At 48.0% G+C, this 16,433-nt stretch overlaps 2 protein-coding genes and 1 long non-coding RNA gene across 6 annotated transcripts in view; 2 read left to right on the top strand and 1 right to left on the bottom strand.

Moving 5' to 3' along the window:
* LOC139048792 (uncharacterized) overlaps positions 1 to 989 on the top strand; it is a 119,547-nt gene extending 118,558 nt beyond the window's left edge. The window contains exon 11 of the mRNA XM_070523446.1: positions 158 to 989. Coding sequence (XP_070379547.1) covers positions 158 to 292 — 135 coding nt within the window. The 3' untranslated portion in view covers positions 293 to 989. The remainder of the gene's footprint in view (positions 1 to 157) is intronic.
* A 5,718-nt stretch (positions 990 to 6,707) lies between these two features.
* LOC139049261 (uncharacterized) lies at positions 6,708 to 8,655 on the bottom strand. Its single transcript, XM_070524632.1, has 2 exons — positions 7,258 to 8,655; positions 6,708 to 6,743 (listed from the first exon to the last, which is right to left on the bottom strand). The coding sequence occupies exons 1-2, from the start codon at positions 8,653 to 8,655 to the stop codon at positions 6,708 to 6,710; spliced, it is 1,434 nt and encodes a 477-aa protein (XP_070380733.1).
* A 524-nt stretch (positions 8,656 to 9,179) lies between these two features.
* Positions 9,180 to 15,990, top strand: LOC139048790 (uncharacterized). Of its 4 annotated transcripts, none has more exons than XR_011507943.1 (4): positions 9,180 to 9,478; positions 11,818 to 11,864; positions 13,848 to 13,947; positions 15,868 to 15,990. It is a non-coding gene; the product is annotated as an uncharacterized lncRNA (long non-coding RNA). The 4 variants fall into 4 exon arrangements; XR_011507945.1 differs by having other exon boundaries at positions 13,825 to 13,947; XR_011507944.1 differs by lacking the exon at positions 15,868 to 15,990 and adding an exon at positions 14,260 to 15,001.
* Positions 15,991 to 16,433: the final 443 nt, after the last annotated feature.

The following is a 16,433-nucleotide window of genomic DNA, read 5'->3' as shown; positions in this document are numbered from 1 at the left end:
GCAACAAATAGAGACAATGCGCATTGCAAGCTCATATACACATGCCCGGTAGTCGTGTACATGAGTGCGTAGGAGACATGGCCTTCGATAAAAATTGACTTTATGTGTACATTACCTGAAAATCATGTGTGAAGATGCTCGAATATTTTCTTTACAGATTGGAAAGATCTTCTCTGGCCACGACAACCCATACGAGTTTGTTGTCAAAAAAGTTTCCAAAGCTTTTCAATGTACAACAAAGCCCTGTAAAGGAAGTGCTCCTAAAGAAGAGGAAGAGATGGAGGAGATCTAACAACAGCGCTGAGGAGAACAAGAAAACCAACGAGACCACAATTTCTTAGGTCGACGTTACTCTGTCTGAAAAATCCTGAATAACTCTATCGTGTGCAGTGCCAGGGTATGTTTAAGGTGAACAAAACAATTAGCAGTGCGCATTTTTGTTTGTGTGTAGAGTTTTGATAAAAAGAGCATAGTTCAAATTGCTTAATAAGGATAACTTAAATGCATATATAACTCGGCGGGAGTTTTCTATAAATACATCAGGGCCAAGATTTACCACCCGAAGCACTCTATAGCCTAAATTAGAGACGTATATAATTTACAGATAGACCTAGATCTAAAACAAGATTTCTGAACGAAGGCCGCATGTAGAGACGTATATTAGTAAACCTCTATTAATAACACCTGTCGTGGCGGCTCAATGGTGAAGGCGTTCGTTTCCAGAGCACAGCGTAACGGCATAAGTTATTGGTAATGCTGCCGGCATCCAGATAGCGACGGATGCAGAAATGCTCGTGCATTTACACAAGTTGCGTAAAATTAACTGCGCCCCTCATAACCTAGTTATAGTTCTGAGACGTCAAGCCCAAAACTGCGGTTGATTTCCCTAATTATGTTGCCATCAGAACTGCAGCAGTGAGCAGCCAGTTTTAGGCCCGCACAACTCTGTAAAGATTATCTTCCGTTCCTAGGACAATACCTGACGAGTGTCCTGCTACAATTCATTATTGCATAGTTCAGTAGAATAGTTCTTGTGTCGTTTTTTTTGATAATCTTACTGAGTCGTACGATTTTGCATAACGTCTGAAGTGTGTTTGTGTTTGCGTATTAGGTAAAGTTTCTTTCAACATATATTGCTGCTGTTCTTCCAAGTCTGACTGCCCTTTTCTGCTTGGGCCTCTTTTCCTTTGCACCATCAAAACATTGCAGATTTGGATTATATTCCAGTTTCAGTAATAAGACCTGTGAAAAAACCACTATTGCATGATAATTCTTAACTGAAACAGCGACTCAATTTTGCTACAGATTATTAAGACACATTTCAGGACGCATTCAATCTCGGCGGTGGCATTTGCCTTCCCGGACCCTGCAAAAATATCCGTGTACCACGCATTGAGCGCACGTTAAAGGACCCCAGGTTGTAAAGATTAGCCCCGGAGTCCCCTACTATACTATCACGTTGTGATGACCCACTTATGGGGGCAAAGGTTCGTGTTCTCAATGGTTCGGTCGGTTCTCTTAGGCGGAGCCTCCGAGAACCCAAATGAGGACAAAGCCGTTGGTTTGAACACACACACAAAGACTTTTAATCAAACAAAAAAAAGGAGGCGTAAACTAAATAGAAGGAAATAGAAAAACATGCAAAACCCTCAAGCGGACATTGCGGTAAGGAACATACATAGATAGGCCTTGCATGAGATTAACGAGGGCGTGAGTCCGGGCTTGCCACGAGGGCGGGGACGCGTCACAGTCTCGACGCGGCAACGCGATGAGAAGCTGGCAGAAGGAGTGGCGCCGGTCTCACCAAAGGTCGCGGCGTAGGCTGACCGACCGGGCGCCGGGAGCGCGCCAGCTCCGGCTATAGGCGAGGTAACGCTGGCGGCTGGGTGGCAGGAGTGGACGGGGCGGCGTTCTGGCCGGGCAGAGAGCTCGGGCCCGTAGCCCGACTGCTCCCCTCTCGCCCACGGCACGGAAGCTCGAACGCTGGCCTCGGGCAGCAGACGGCACGGCCGACGGGGTGGCGTCCTGGCCGGGCAGCTGGCGTAGAACTCGGGCCCGTAGCCCGACTGTTCTCGTCCTGCCCACTGGCGCAGAAGCTCACCGCCGGCCTCGAGGAGCTGACGGCACGCTCAGGTAGACGGGCGACGCCCAGGAACAGGTTGGCAGGAGGCCCCGGGCGGGTGAAGTCCTGGTGGGCTCGGGTCCGGAAACCGACGGCCCGTCTTCAACGCCCGCTCCGGTGGTTGACCTCCTCCTGCCGTCGTTTCCTGGGACTCTCCTGGCGTCTCCCCGGCGTCTCCCTGCGTGTCCTCTAGCGTGTGCTCTTGCGTGTCGCCCCGTTCTGCCAGCGCACCACGCTTTTTCTTTTGGTCTGGCCGATTTGGCATTTTCGGATTGGCTGCCCGACGCTCCGTGGTCTTCCTTGATTGGTGAGGCTTTTCTTCTTTTTGTTGGCTGTCATGCGCCGCGCGTTCTCGTGCCGGACGCTTTTCGGCGTCGTTGTCTTCCTTCTTCCACCTCGGCGCGCGTGCACTCAGCGTCGTCTGCTCCTGACCGTCGCGCTCCCCGCACCATGTCGCGCACCACACATCACACAAGCCCCTTTTTTTTACCGAGTTTTTCTGAGGAAAAACTGCCGCTCAGTGCGCGACATAGTTCACGTATACTTGGCACACTACAGTCAAGGTCCGTTCACAAGAACGCACCGTATGGTTCCAATGCACAGTTCACAGAGTGGCACAGATGAAACCGTTAAAGGAAAACACTAATTCAAAGAAAGCACACCAAGTAAAAAAAAAAACAAAGAAACTAGCATCAAACACTAACAGCATGGCATTGCGATGACATAACCTTGCTATGGTAACGGAAACATCAAGAGGTGTAGGGTTGTAGACCCCCATGTATTCTACTCATGTAGTCCGCCCCAACATTCTCAGATCCCTTGATATGTTCTACATGAAAGGTATATTCTTGTAGTGCTAAGCTCCATCGCAGCACTCTGCTGTTTAGGTGTTTCGCCCGTGATAAATATTGTAATGGTTGATGATCAGTCTGAACTATGAAATGTGTGCCATATAAAAATATATGGAACTTTTCTATAGCTCAAACTAAGGCTAGGCATTCTCGCTCTATCGCCGAGTAGTTCTGCTCTCGAGGCAATAGTTGACGACTGGCATATGATACGGGGTGTAAAACTCCATCGTGCTCCTGCATAAGGACTGCCCCGATGCAGGTGTCAGAGGCGTCGCTGCGTAGTGTGAACACTCTTTTAAGGTCAGGAGCCTGTACTATGGGTTCAGATGCTAACGCTCGCTTTAGTGCTTCAAAAGCGGCTTCTCTCTCGGTGTTCCAACATATCTTGTTCTTTTCCCTTTTCTTTGTCATTTCCGTCAGAGGCTGTGCCTTCTCTGCATAGTGAGGTATCAAATCGCGGTAGTATCCCGCCAATCCGAGGAAAGAACGGAGTTGTCTCTTAGTATCGGGTCGGGGAGCTTGAGCTATCTCTGCAATCGTGCTTTCCACTGGATGAATTGTCCCGCCTCCTATTCGATGACCGAGGAAAACTATCGATGTTACGCCGACTTCGCACTTCTGAGGCTTGATTGTCAATCCGGCTTCTCGGATCCTTTTCAACAGACAATGCATTGTTTCTATATGTTCCTCCCAGGTTGCCGTAGCGATGAGAACGTCATCGATGTAATGAACTACGTTGGGGATTCCCTGTGTTCGCAGAGGCGGAAGGCGCATATGTAGGCAAGAAACAGCCAGAAATTAGTCTGTCTGACTTAGCCACCGTAGCCCAGCGATTGGGTTTGCAGGGGGAAGACTTGCACAGGTGGATGCAAGACAGGTGGCTGTTAATATGCGCGAAAGCTCGGAGGGAGTGCGAAAGCCGAGTGGCAGAACAGGCGGCGGAGAGGGCACGCCTGGAGGAGGAGCTTCGCAGGGTCCGCGTTCGCATCAAGGCACTCGCGGATGCTTGTTCCGAGGGGACAAGATCCGCGGTTAAGGATGCAGCACAGAAGTACAGCGGCGACCCAATGGTTCCCTCCGACATGGCCTCAGGCCTCGGCGAGGAAAAAGTGTCTCAAGGAGAGACGACTTGTGACCACGCCATTGTAGGCAAAGATACCGTTAGGTCACAAGACAAGAAGCAGATTGCTTCCGTATCTAAACCAGTGCTGTGTGGGTCTGGCGTAGACGATGACTGGTTTGTGCAAGGTGCAAAGCTACCATGCATAAGCATGGTTGAGAATAAAGTTAGAGCAGAGCAACCCCTACAGGCTAAAGATAGCACGTTGGAGGGTTTGCATCATGATCAGGAAGAACCTGAAAATATCAGGGCTCCTGAGGAACCGTGTTTGGTTTCCACAAAAAGTATTGAGGGGTCTTTACTGCGTCCCTCGACTCAGACAGAAACTATTTGTGACTCTATGCGCACTTGGGAGGGCTCAGGCCTCCCTACAAAATCAACTGATGTTTTTAAGGATCCAGAACATCCTATGTGTTCTCATGCTTTTGTGTGCGGTTCGACCATTTGCACTGATGCGGCAACCATGCATTACAATATTCACTACCTTAGAACGCAGGCAGTGACTTGGTCGACACCATGCAAAGACATTAACGCCTGGAACGTTATGGTCACGGACTGGTCAATGCACTCTGACCGAGAAAATAGATGTCTGGTCCGCCTCATGTGGGAGAGGGTCACCTGAAGGAGCCGATGCTTCGCTTATGGCTCTTCACGGACTTGTGACCTCGGACTTCGTGACTTCAACTTGATTGTTTGTAGAGTGTGTCGTGATAGCCTGTGATGCTACAGTTTCTTTCTTGTCATTTGTTATGGTTTCTTTGAATTGTGTTTTCCTTTAACGGTTTCATTTGCGTGCTCAGTGAACTGTGCGTTGGAACCACACAGCGCAATCTCGAGGACAGATCATGACTGTAGTGTTGTGCGCAATCTCGAGGACAGATCATGACTGTAGTGTTGTGCGCAATCTTGTGGACAGACCATGACTGTAGTGTTGGGAACTTTGTCGCGCACTTAGCGGCAGTTTTTCTTCAGAAAAACTTGTTAAAAAAAGGGGCTTGTGTGATGTGTGGTGCGCGACACGGTTCAATGATCGCGACGGTCAGGAGCAGACGACGCTGAGTGCACGCGCGCTGAGGTGGAAGAAGGAAGACAACGACGCCGAAAAGCGTCCGGCACGAGAACGCGCGGCGCATGACAGCCAACAAAAAGAAGAAAAGCCTCACCAATCAAGAAAGACCACGGAGCGTCGGGCAGCCAATCCGAAAATGCCAAATCGGCCAGACCAAAAGAAAAAGCGTGGTGCGCTGGCAGAACGGGGCGACACGCAAGAGCACACGCAAGAGGACACACAGGGAGACGCCGGGGAGACGCCAGGAGAGTCCCAGGAAACGACGGCAGGAGGAGGTCAACCACCGGAGCGGGCGTTGAAGACGGGCCGTCGGGTTCCGGACCCGAGCCCACCAGGACTTCACCCGCCCGGGGCCTCTTGCCAACCTGTTCCTGTGCGTCGCCCGTCTACCTGAGCGTGCCGTCAGCTCCTCGAGGCCGGCGGTGAGCTTCTGCGCCAGTGGGCAGGACGAGAACAGTCGGGCTACGGGCCCGAGTTCTACGCCAGCTGCCCGGCCAGAACGCCACCCCGTCTGTCGTGCCACCTGCTGCCCGAGGCCGGCGTTCGAGCTTCCGCGCCGTGGGCGAGAGGGGAGCAGTCGGGCTACGGGCCCGAGCTCTCTGCCCGGCCAGAACGCCGCTTTCGTCCACTCCTGCCACCCAGCCGCCAGCGTTACCTCGCCTAGCCAGAGCTAGCGCGCTCCCGGGGCCCGGTCGGTCAGCTAACGCCGCAACCTTTGGTGAGACCGGCGCCACTCCTTTCGCCTGCTTGTCGCCGCGTCGCCGCGTCGAGACTCTGACGCGTCCCCGCCCTCGTGCCAAAGCCCGGACTCTCGCACTCGTTAACCTCATGCTAGCCCTAGGTGTGTTCCTTACCGCAATGTCCGCATGAGTGTTCATTTTATGCATGCTTTCTGCTTCCTTCCATTTACTTTATGCCTCTTTTTAGTGTGATTAAAAGTCTTTGTGTGTGCGTCCAAACCAACGGCTTTGTCCTCATTTGGGTTCTCGGAGGCTCCGCCTAAGAGAACCGACCGAACCATTGAGAACACGAACCTTTGCCCCCATAAGTGGGTCATCACAACTAGTAATCGGTCCCATGACTTTGGCTCTTCTTGGCACATCTTGCGTAGCATTTGTTTCAACGTGCCATTAAATCGCTCCACCAGACCATTACACATAGGATGGTACGGCGTCGAGCTTAGATGTTTGATAGCCAGCAGGTCATTTATCTCTCTCATTAGGTCCGATGTGAAACAGGAGGCCTGATCGCACAGTATCTCACGTGGAAATCCAATGCGAGAAAACATTTCTATCAGTCCTTCGGCCACCGTAGCCGAATCGATCGACGGCAAAGCTATCGCATCTGGATATCGGGTAGCGAAGTCCACCAGGGTCAGTATGTATCGGTTACCCTTATTTGACGTAGGCTTTAAGGGTCCGATTATGTCCACTGCCACTCTTTCAAATGGAGTGTCTATTAAAGGTAAGCGACCAAGAGGTGCCTTGCCCACCTTGCTCTTAGGATACGTTCGCTGGCAAGTGTCACAAGAGCGTACGTATCTTCTCACTGCTTCTTGGACTCCTGGCCAGTAGAAGGATTCTAGAACACGATCGATCGTTCTCTTGATTCCTTGGTGCCCTGCCATCAGGCTTTCGTGCGCCAGAGTGAGCACTTGGCCCCGCAATTTTAGGGGTACTACCACTTGTTGGGTTGTTTTGCCCGAGGACAGTCGGCAACGGCGATAAAGCACTCCCTTTACTACATCGAATGAGTAGGATGCCAATCTTTTGCCTTGGAACACTTGACCCACTTTGTTCCTGCAAGACTCTAAGGTCTTATCTTCGTTCTGGGTCGTGGTAAGATCCTTCCTGGTTATTTTCAAGGCGCTGATATTGATCGCGGATGTTTTCGGCTGTTGGTCTCGGCTCTTGATGCCGACCAGCAGAGCATCCGGTGAATGGTCTTCTCTCTTCGTTCTTTTCCGACTTGCTATACCATCTTTGATGGGCTTCTTCAGTCTCTTTGGCCATGTTTTATCTGGATCGTGAGGTTCTCGTGAGCCTGGTACATTTCCGATAATAACATCGTATAGAGGAGCTCTCATACACTTTACAATCGCTGCACCAGAAAAATAAGGTGAATCAATTTCAACCTTGGCCTCGGGAACTTCAATGCTGCTGCCATCCGCCAGGACAAGCTTTGTGGTGGTGCCCGTCAGAGCCTTGTCTGGTACGAGGGAACGACGCACGACCAGCGTGTTGCTTCCTGTATCTCGCAAGACTGACGCGGTCTGTCCGAAGACGACGCCCTTTAGCACTGGCATCTTGCGTGCTACAGTCCCTGTGTGGGTCTTCACTGTGCTAGTTACGTCTTGTTCAACGACTGCTGTGTTGGAATCTTCCAGGCATTCTTCTGGCGACAATAGGCAAGACGTCTTCTTTGGTGGACCGTTTTTCTTGGTGCAGGCCTTGACATCATGCCCGGGCTTACGGCAATATCCGCAGTACGGTTGCCTCAGCTTAGATCGGCAGTCCGACGCCCCATGGCCCAGTTTCCCACATACGAAACATCGCACTGTAACTTTCTCGGATGAGCTTCCAGTTTTCTCTGTATGGTTAATGCCTTCCGATTTCTGCCGGAACACCAACAAATTGGGCTGTCTCTGAGCTTCTAAGAAATTATCGGCTGCTTCGGCCATGTCATCTAGCTGGCGGTAGCTCTTCTCGCGCAGGAAGAGTCCTAACCGATGATGACAGTTGTTCAGAAACTGTTCCGTCACCACCAGGTTTCGAAGTGCCAAATACTCCTTTTCGGTTTTGGACATTTCCACCCACCGATCAAAGAAACTCAGTAGCCTAGTTGCGTACTGCTTTGCAGTTTCGCCATCTTGGGGTTTGCTCTGTCGGAACTTCTCCCGATAGCCTTCCGCCGTAAACCGAAAACGCTGGAGCAACGCCAACTTGGCTTTATCGTAGTCGAGGGAGTCTTCTGGAGACAGACGTCCAAAGACTTTCAGAGCTTCTCCGCTCAAGCATAAACTTAGAGCCGTGGCCCATTTGTCTCTAGGCCATTCTTGTCCGGTGGCGACGCTTTCGAACCTTTTTAAATAGGCATCCAAGTCGTCCCGGCTTTCGTTGAATCCCGGCATTAAACTGTGGGGATTCACGCTGAATGGGGCACTCCCTCCTGGCCCTCGGTCAGCTGTCCTTGCAGCGTCCGTTGCCGCCATTTGGAGGCGCAACTGAAGCGTTCGCTCCTCCAATTCTAGCTGCCGTTGGCTCGTCTCGCCACGATTACCCTCAGCTTCCGCGACTTTAAGCCGTAACTGTAGATTTCTCTCCTCTAATACAAGCTCCTGCTTTTTAGCCTCGCGCTCCGCTGCCCGCTCTTCTCGCTCCGCTGCCCGCTCTTCTCGCTCCCGCGCTTCCTGCTCGTTCAACCATGCTCTCAACTCCGCACCTTCTAGCCCCATGCGCTCGGCTAGCGCTAACAAGTCTCGTGTGTTGGCCATAGTTCCTAGCCGCTAGAGAAAAAAGGTCCAAACGAACGGCTTTGTCCTGTCGCGGACGCCAATTTGTGATGACCCACTTATGGGGGCAAAGGTTCGTGTTCTCAATGGTTCGGTCGGTTCTCTTAGGCGGAGCCTCCGAGAACCCAAATGAGGACAAAGCCGTTGGTTTGAACACACACACAAAGACTTTTAATCAAACAAAAAAAGGAGGCGTAAACTAAATAGAAGGAAATAGAAAAACATGCAAAACCCTCAAGCGGACATTGCGGTAAGGAACATACATAGATAGGCCTTGCATGAGATTAACGAGGGCGTGAGTCCGGGCTTGCCACGAGGGCGGGGACGCGTCACAGTCTCGACGCGGCAACGCGATGAGAAGCTGGCAGAAGGAGTGGCGCCGGTCTCACCAAAGGTCGCGGCGTAGGCTGACCGACCGGGCGCCGGGAGCGCGCCAGCTCCGGCTATAGGCGAGGTAACGCTGGCGGCTGGGTGGCAGGAGTGGACGGGGCGGCGTTCTGGCCACGAGACGGTCATTAGAGGAAACGCCAGTTCACGGGATTGGCCAGTCGTTTCAGCGGGTGCGAGAGAGAAAATCTGGGGGCGTTTGCGCCTGAAATTTCTCCCTTTGCCTAGGTACCACGGAGGAGCAGTTTCTTTGCTCGTTCTGTCCCTAGGCGTGCCTGGCGTGGCGGCATTTTGCCATCCGTCGGCTGGCGATCCGTGCGTCGTGTACAAGTTTTCCTCGTGCGTCTCCTTGGGTGTTGCTGGCACAGTGCACTGGCGCGAACGATTGTTGTCATTTCGTCAGTGGTCTCCCGTGAAGGCGAGTATGATATGGCGTTGCCCTGTCACTACCAGTGTCACACGTATACTTCTGATCGCGATCGGCACCGATCCGGATCGAAATTCTCGACTGTGATTGGGTCTCTCGCTCATTTTGTCCAAAGGAGGCAATCACGACCGCGAAATTCGATCAGGATCGGGCGTGATCGCGATCAGCAGTGAGCCAGAACACAAGATACACACACAGCGCACACTGTCAACAATTTCATTGCGAAAGCATTGCGACCTTTGAAGATTAGAGCATGGCACTAGTCACTTGATAGATATAGCATATATTACATATATAGCAAAATATATAGTATATTCACAGTTTGCCCTGTGTGTGCGTTTTCGTTCCTTGCTTGTGCCTCTGTCACACTGGTATCTTACCGTCCTCGCGAATTTTTCCATGCGTCGAACGCTTCGAGAGGGCTCAGTTGCGCGTTATTCAATTGCCATCATTTAAACTTTAAAATACTACTAACTTGTAGCGTGCGGTCTTTTTTTTCACGTTTCTGTGTCTTCGTCCGCTTCCGCTGCTGCCTTAGTATGTTAAACGGCAAACTTCTGACTGCTATTGCAGAAGTCTTGGCGTCACAAGTTGGCGGCTGGACGTAATAATATTTATTTTAAGTCCAGCACGCTTAGGCCTCCGCCACTCCAATCTACGGACCATCCTGCTTCCAGCTTTGATCTCCCCACTACCCCTTGGGTGCTCTCAGGTCCTCTCCTGAGGCCTTTGGTTGCATGTGCCCTCCTGGAGCAGTGCTTGTAAAAAATCCAATCTATCGTCGCGACTTAAAAAGCGACCTGCGACTTATACAACACCAGTCAGAACCTTGCCTAGGCGAAGCCGAAGCCTCCCTCCCTCTTCCCCCCCACACACACACCTAAAGTGCCAATACCAGTGCTTTGTCACCCACATCATTTGAGGTTTCTTTTCACTTTCCTCGACTTTTTCCCTTGAAATTTTACTGAGGCTAATAGCTTACTGCATCCTTGTTGGCGCAGACTTGAACGGCTTTTAATTAATATTTTCGATTATTTCTGCAAAAAAGAATATTAAATTATGCGGTTTTATGTGCCGAAACCACGATCTCATTGTGAGGCACCCCATAGTGGGGGACTCCGGAAACTTGGACCACGGGGGGCTCTTTAACATGTACCTAAATCTAAGTACATTGGTGTTTTCACATTTCGCCCCCATCGAAATGCGGCCGTCGTGGCCGGGATTAGATGTGGCAATCTCGAGCTTAGCAGCCCAACACCATAGCCACAAAGCAACCACGGCGGGTCACTTTATTTCTTCAAATCCTGACAATAGGGGGACACGCCCATCAGAAGCACTCGCGGTGGCTGCCTTATCCATACTTTCTCACTTCAACATTATTTTAAAGTTCCACTGTAAACACCATGCACATATGCAATATATTTAAATATACACACAGGACAAAGTTTATAATATTTTTGAAAGAGATGGAGGCAGCCAATTAAGAATTATTTCTAACGGTATGGATAGCCTATGTCTAGAGAATGAATATGTTGTTGTAAGCTCACGACGCTTCAAATTGTTTTGCGTGCTTTTTTGATCATTAATGAAACCTATAAACTTCACTGACCCCGTCAGCAGACTCTTTTATCCACGGCGTATGAAATGCATGTGAATGTTGTGTGTCTCGGTGTTGCTTCTCTTTACAGTAAGCAATGTCAACGACTCATGAAAAAAAGAACATTTCTAATAACTTACAACATTTATTACGTATGGGAACATTGTCACTTACATGCAAACGTAAATATATACAGAGTGTCCCAATTAATTATAATGCACCAAGATTTAAAAAGAGAGCAATGCGTTACTCGAAGAAAACCTAGCGCATATTGTTTGCAGTACATTGCAGTAGCTGCCAGTAATTTTTTCGTTCCAGATTTAATTTGGTCATTTAATTAGTTATCTAAGCCGACATGTACTATCCTAATTATCAAATGATAAATGAGGCATCTAAAGGCACAGCCAAGGGACACCTAACTGCGATATTTTCAGCGACGTACTAATTGTGTACTAATTTTTTATGATAGATAAATAAACCCTGTGAAATATGGAGAATACTACATGACTGTGCTCCCACTCGCATCATAAAGCAGCGCCCTCGAACATGCTCCCTCTGAGTAATCCAGGACGAAATAAAGGAAATAAAGAAAAACATTGTGATCGACCTAATGCCTTATCTGCCGCATCCCTGCCGAAGTAACACGTCTTGTTTGGTGTTACCTGGAAAATAGTTGTGATAGCTGTTGTTTTAGCGTAGATAAAGTGCACGAATGTTTTTTTTTTTGCTACAGAACCTGTCACCACAAAAGTGAATTGACGTCAGTGCAAAGATTTAAAGGTACGTTTTGTTCCATCCCATTTGCCATGTGTTTCTCTAATGAGCACCCGGTAAGCATGATCCTCGCCTTGGCATCTGCAAATGGCAACAAGAGGAAGACTACAAATATGTATATCAGTAATGGAAGTGTGGCGGTAGACCAAATACATCGACTATCATCAGAAATTGTGAAAACCTGAGACAAACCGGCAGCTTCAACAAACCAGCGGAGGACTCCATGTTTGAGTCCTAGCCTATGCAGGGATGTTCTAGCATTTATGGCCTCAAATCCTCATGCTAGCATGCAGAACGTGGCCGCCCAGGTACCAATTTCCAAGTCAGTTTGGAGAATTCTAAATGACAGCCTTTCAGCCGTCCCACCTTAACCAGCAACAATGCTTGGAAGATAGGGACCCGTAGAATCGTTTAAATTTCTCGCAAAAGCCCATGAGTCATCATACCTTTTGAGCAACATCATGTGCACAGATGAAGCCAATTTTCGCCGAAACGCCTAGGTACATTTGCATAATGTGCACTAGTGGAGGGACTCCAATCCACGCTGTGTGAAGTGCAATAGGCACCAGTACCAGTAGTTGCCCAAATTGTGATTCAGAATTTACGCTGGTGCTATAATCGGTCCCACCTTCTTCGATCACATACTCACTGGACAGTGTTACATCAACAAAATCCTTGAAAGAGTGGTGGATGAGTTTCTCTGTGAAGTCCCGCTGTCAGCTCTTCCGCTTCTGTGGTATCAGCAAGATAGGGCACCCGCACACAGCAGCAGCCAAGCACAAAACTGGCTGGATGCGACTTTCAATGCGCAGTAGATTGGAAGGCACAGGCCTGTGAATTGGCCCGCTAGGTCATGTGACCTCTCTCCACTCGATTTCTTTCTTTGGGGTTATTTATGTGAATGATCTTGCTTACGTAATTGAGACAGAGTCAGATTAGTTCAAGGCAAGGATAACGGATGTCTGCCGTAGAACTCCGGCGTCGGTCATCAAGAAAGCCACTAAAGATGTTTCATATTTAAAACAGCACCAAAAAACACGGACAAGGAAGGACACAGAACGAGCACTGACTGCCGACAACACCTTTATTGAAGCGTGCACAAATATATACAATTCGCAATGGGCATAAAGAGAGTAAAAGAAGAAAGGGAAGGCGAGTCATCGTCATTCAACTCCTGCTGTGCATGCGTCAATAACATTAAACTTGAGCAAGGTTAGTGACATGTTAGTCGCACATTCAGCCACACAAACTATAAACAAAAATACTAGTGACCTATTTCACTAAGTGTCCCTTAATTCATAGAATAAGGGTTCTCTCTACTTTAACATGTCCAGCCAGCTCAATTGTTGGCGGCGGTGTGGTGTACAATCTTTACAACGATGTGACCGGTATTACGAACGATTTTGGAGGTCCCAGGCACTTTCTTATGTCTTTGACTGTACATGTCAATGCCCATCTATCTGTCACCCTGAAGGTCCAAGCCAAGTAGGTCCACTTGCTAAGTTTCTGTTACTGAGTAAGATGCATGCTAATCCCATTTTTTTTTAAGACTTGCATGCCAAAGAACCAGCAATAAGTGCAACATTTTTTCTCAAAGTATAGATCAGAAGACACTTCTTGAAGCAAACCAGCTTGGTGCCTTTGTACAAATGCTGCTTAGTCACTAAAAGTCGTACCATAACATGTTTGAGGAAAATCGATTAGAACATTGATGCTTTAATGCAGTGCTGCTGTCGTGCTTAACACTGCACTGTAAGTCAATTAGAACGCAGTATTTTGTCATTCCAGTTACAGTGGAATCTTGCTAATCCCAGTGGTTCTGAGGCACCACAATGCATTATTGCTGTAAACATTTTGCAAAGCCTTTGCCAGTAGGCAGTGAGCTGTCATGCTCATTTCAATATGCCTTTGTCTTCTTCACAACCTTCTGTTATACTGTGAGATGTGGATCCTTCAAATATTACAGGAACTTGCATGGCTTGTGTACAGGATACAACATTTCCTGGGAGTGTTCTCAGCCTAGGTTGTGAAAGACTGCTTTAAACTCATGGGGACAACTGAGAGTGACAAGAGGCATTATTTTGTTGAGGTAAGCAATCCTTAAGCTAAACCAAGAGGTAGTATGCATGATTGGAACTGAACTTTCATATTGAGTGAGCAATCCTCTAGCAGCACTGGCACGATGCTTAGATCTCTGTGCTTCGTGCAGTTCTTTTTCTTTGCCTTGTTGTTGCCACAGTGTTTCACTTCCCTGCATTCGTGTCATTGACTCTTGCTAAGCTTGTGCAATTTTTCCTCCATGCAAGCATGGACTGATTTATCTTCTGTTTGGGAAACAGTCATAGTTTGTCCAGTGACCCACTGGGCTATGTGAATAATGTACATAATGATACCACTTCAGACTTTTAAATCATCATGATGTCGATGGCACTGTCTACAAAACTATCACCACTGGACTGCCCCTCTTCAGCGGGCAAGACAGCAGCAGCACCAATAGGTGTGGTACCATGATAATGCTTACTGCATATGTTCTGACCATCCCTTCATTGCTTCATAGCTTCATTGCCCACATAGTCGGTGCCTTAATTTTATTCCTACTTGTTGCCCAGGTGGTGTCCCAATCCTGTAACCCTCTGGTGAGTGGGGATATTGAGATGAACCATCGCCCTATTAGACCAACAGGATAAAAATTGTAATCTTGGTCCCCCACTTGATTAATGGCTAATGTCATGACTATTGTAGGGTTGATAGCTCAGATATGTTGAAATAATTTTTGCTCTTCAAAATGAGAAAACACATGACATTGCTGAACTGTGGCTGTTCGTCAACTCTTGATATTAAACTATAAAAAATCTTCTTACCGCCCTCAAATAGTTTGTGCGCGGTTTACAAGCTGGAACATACATTCAACAAACTTTCTCCTCAAAACTTAATAACCGCTTCTCAGAATTACAATATTGGAAATTGTTCATGGCAGAACAGCTCTTTTTGCATCATTTTGTGGAGTCTTGATAACAACAATCCCTTGCTATTGAAAGTTGTAACATTCTTTTCATTAACATTGAAGTTCAAATGCTTTCAAGTCCTCTTAAATAAAAAAAAAATAGGAGGCTTGGGACATATTGTGGTATAGGGCCTATGCAGGCATTTTTTAAACTGCTGGAATAACAAGTTAACATTCACGAATGCTTGTACTGAGAAAAAGGTACTGAGTTCGATTTATCTAAGCAGTGGTTCATACACACCTCTAACACCACCCCAGGAGGAGCCAGACACTGCCAAACTTTTTCCAATATACCCCCCTCCCCACTTTCTCCCGCACGCAAGAGGTATTCGCCAAATGCCAGTTAGGTCAGAAGAGACAAAATAGAAAGGTCTCTTTTTGCACCTCTTGTTCATCGAGCAATGTTTAAGAAAAAATGAGGACATACAAGGCACTGTTTCCAACTAAATTTTTTATCCAAGAAAACCAATATACAGTAAACTACCACTTGAACGTCACTTGAACAAATTAGTCAGCTGTACGAAGTTTTTTATGTCCCCCATCGAAACGCCATTCAACCCAATGCAAATGCCTTTCAGTTTAACAAAATTCAGTACAGTGGCATTTCACTCCTGTGAACATATTATGCTACATCATCATCATCATCATCATTTTTATTTTCACCACTGGATACAAGGTGAAAAAGGGAGAGCTGGGATAAAACCGAATTCTCTTCGGCTTGACAAAGTTCCGGTCTCCCAGACAGGCACGGAAGCGGCTGGTGTAGGAATACAATTACGGATAAAGTGTGGATATAAGAGTTTTTAAGCGCAAATACATATAGAAATTTTCATGTTATTACATGGAAACTAGTTGTAATACAGTTGTGTCAAATGACTCCCAGTATACAATTATGATCTGTTATCTTGCATATTATTATTTAACACAGGCTCAGTTGCATATATCATAGTGGACTTGGAAGCACCAAACGAGCGCGGATGCTGATCAAATTTTTTCTGATCGCAGAGATCGTGCTGTCGAGGACCAGATTCGTCGACGCAGGGTCTGAGCATGCACTGCATCAGGCCTATCTACTGGTACCTCTGGCTGTCTGCCCTGCTGGCTTCATCAGACGAAACAAGTCGCAGGATGCTGTACCACGTGCACTGCACTGGGACCACCTGACCAGCACGGTGACGTCGACGGAGACACCATGGCACCCGGATAAAAGCAGCAGCCTTTTCGACGTTACCTTCAGTGGACTTGGAAGCACTGAACGAGTACAGATGCTGATCAAATTTTTTCTGATCGCACAGGTTAGTGACCAGCATTTAGTCTCTTCAACTAAAGACAATGACATAACGTTAACGGTGCTCCCAAGTCCACAATGCTGTGTTGCTATTTTGCGGGATTGTTTTAATGTTGTCCGCTTAATGTTACTAATATTCGGAGACGTTGAACAAAATCCAGGCCCTGACTCTGATTCAGATGAATGTTCGCAACGGGAACGAATGAAACGCATTCTAAGAGAACAAAAGGAAACGAACAAAACACTGAAACAACTGTCTTTAAATATCAAGCATGTGGAGACA

Source organism: Dermacentor albipictus, chromosome 8 (genome assembly GCF_038994185.2).
Source record: "Dermacentor albipictus isolate Rhodes 1998 colony chromosome 8, USDA_Dalb.pri_finalv2, whole genome shotgun sequence".
Taxonomy (NCBI): domain Eukaryota; kingdom Metazoa; phylum Arthropoda; class Arachnida; order Ixodida; family Ixodidae; genus Dermacentor; species Dermacentor albipictus.
The sequence above is the reverse complement of the archived record's forward strand: the minus strand, read 5'-3'. Positions and strand labels throughout refer to the sequence as shown.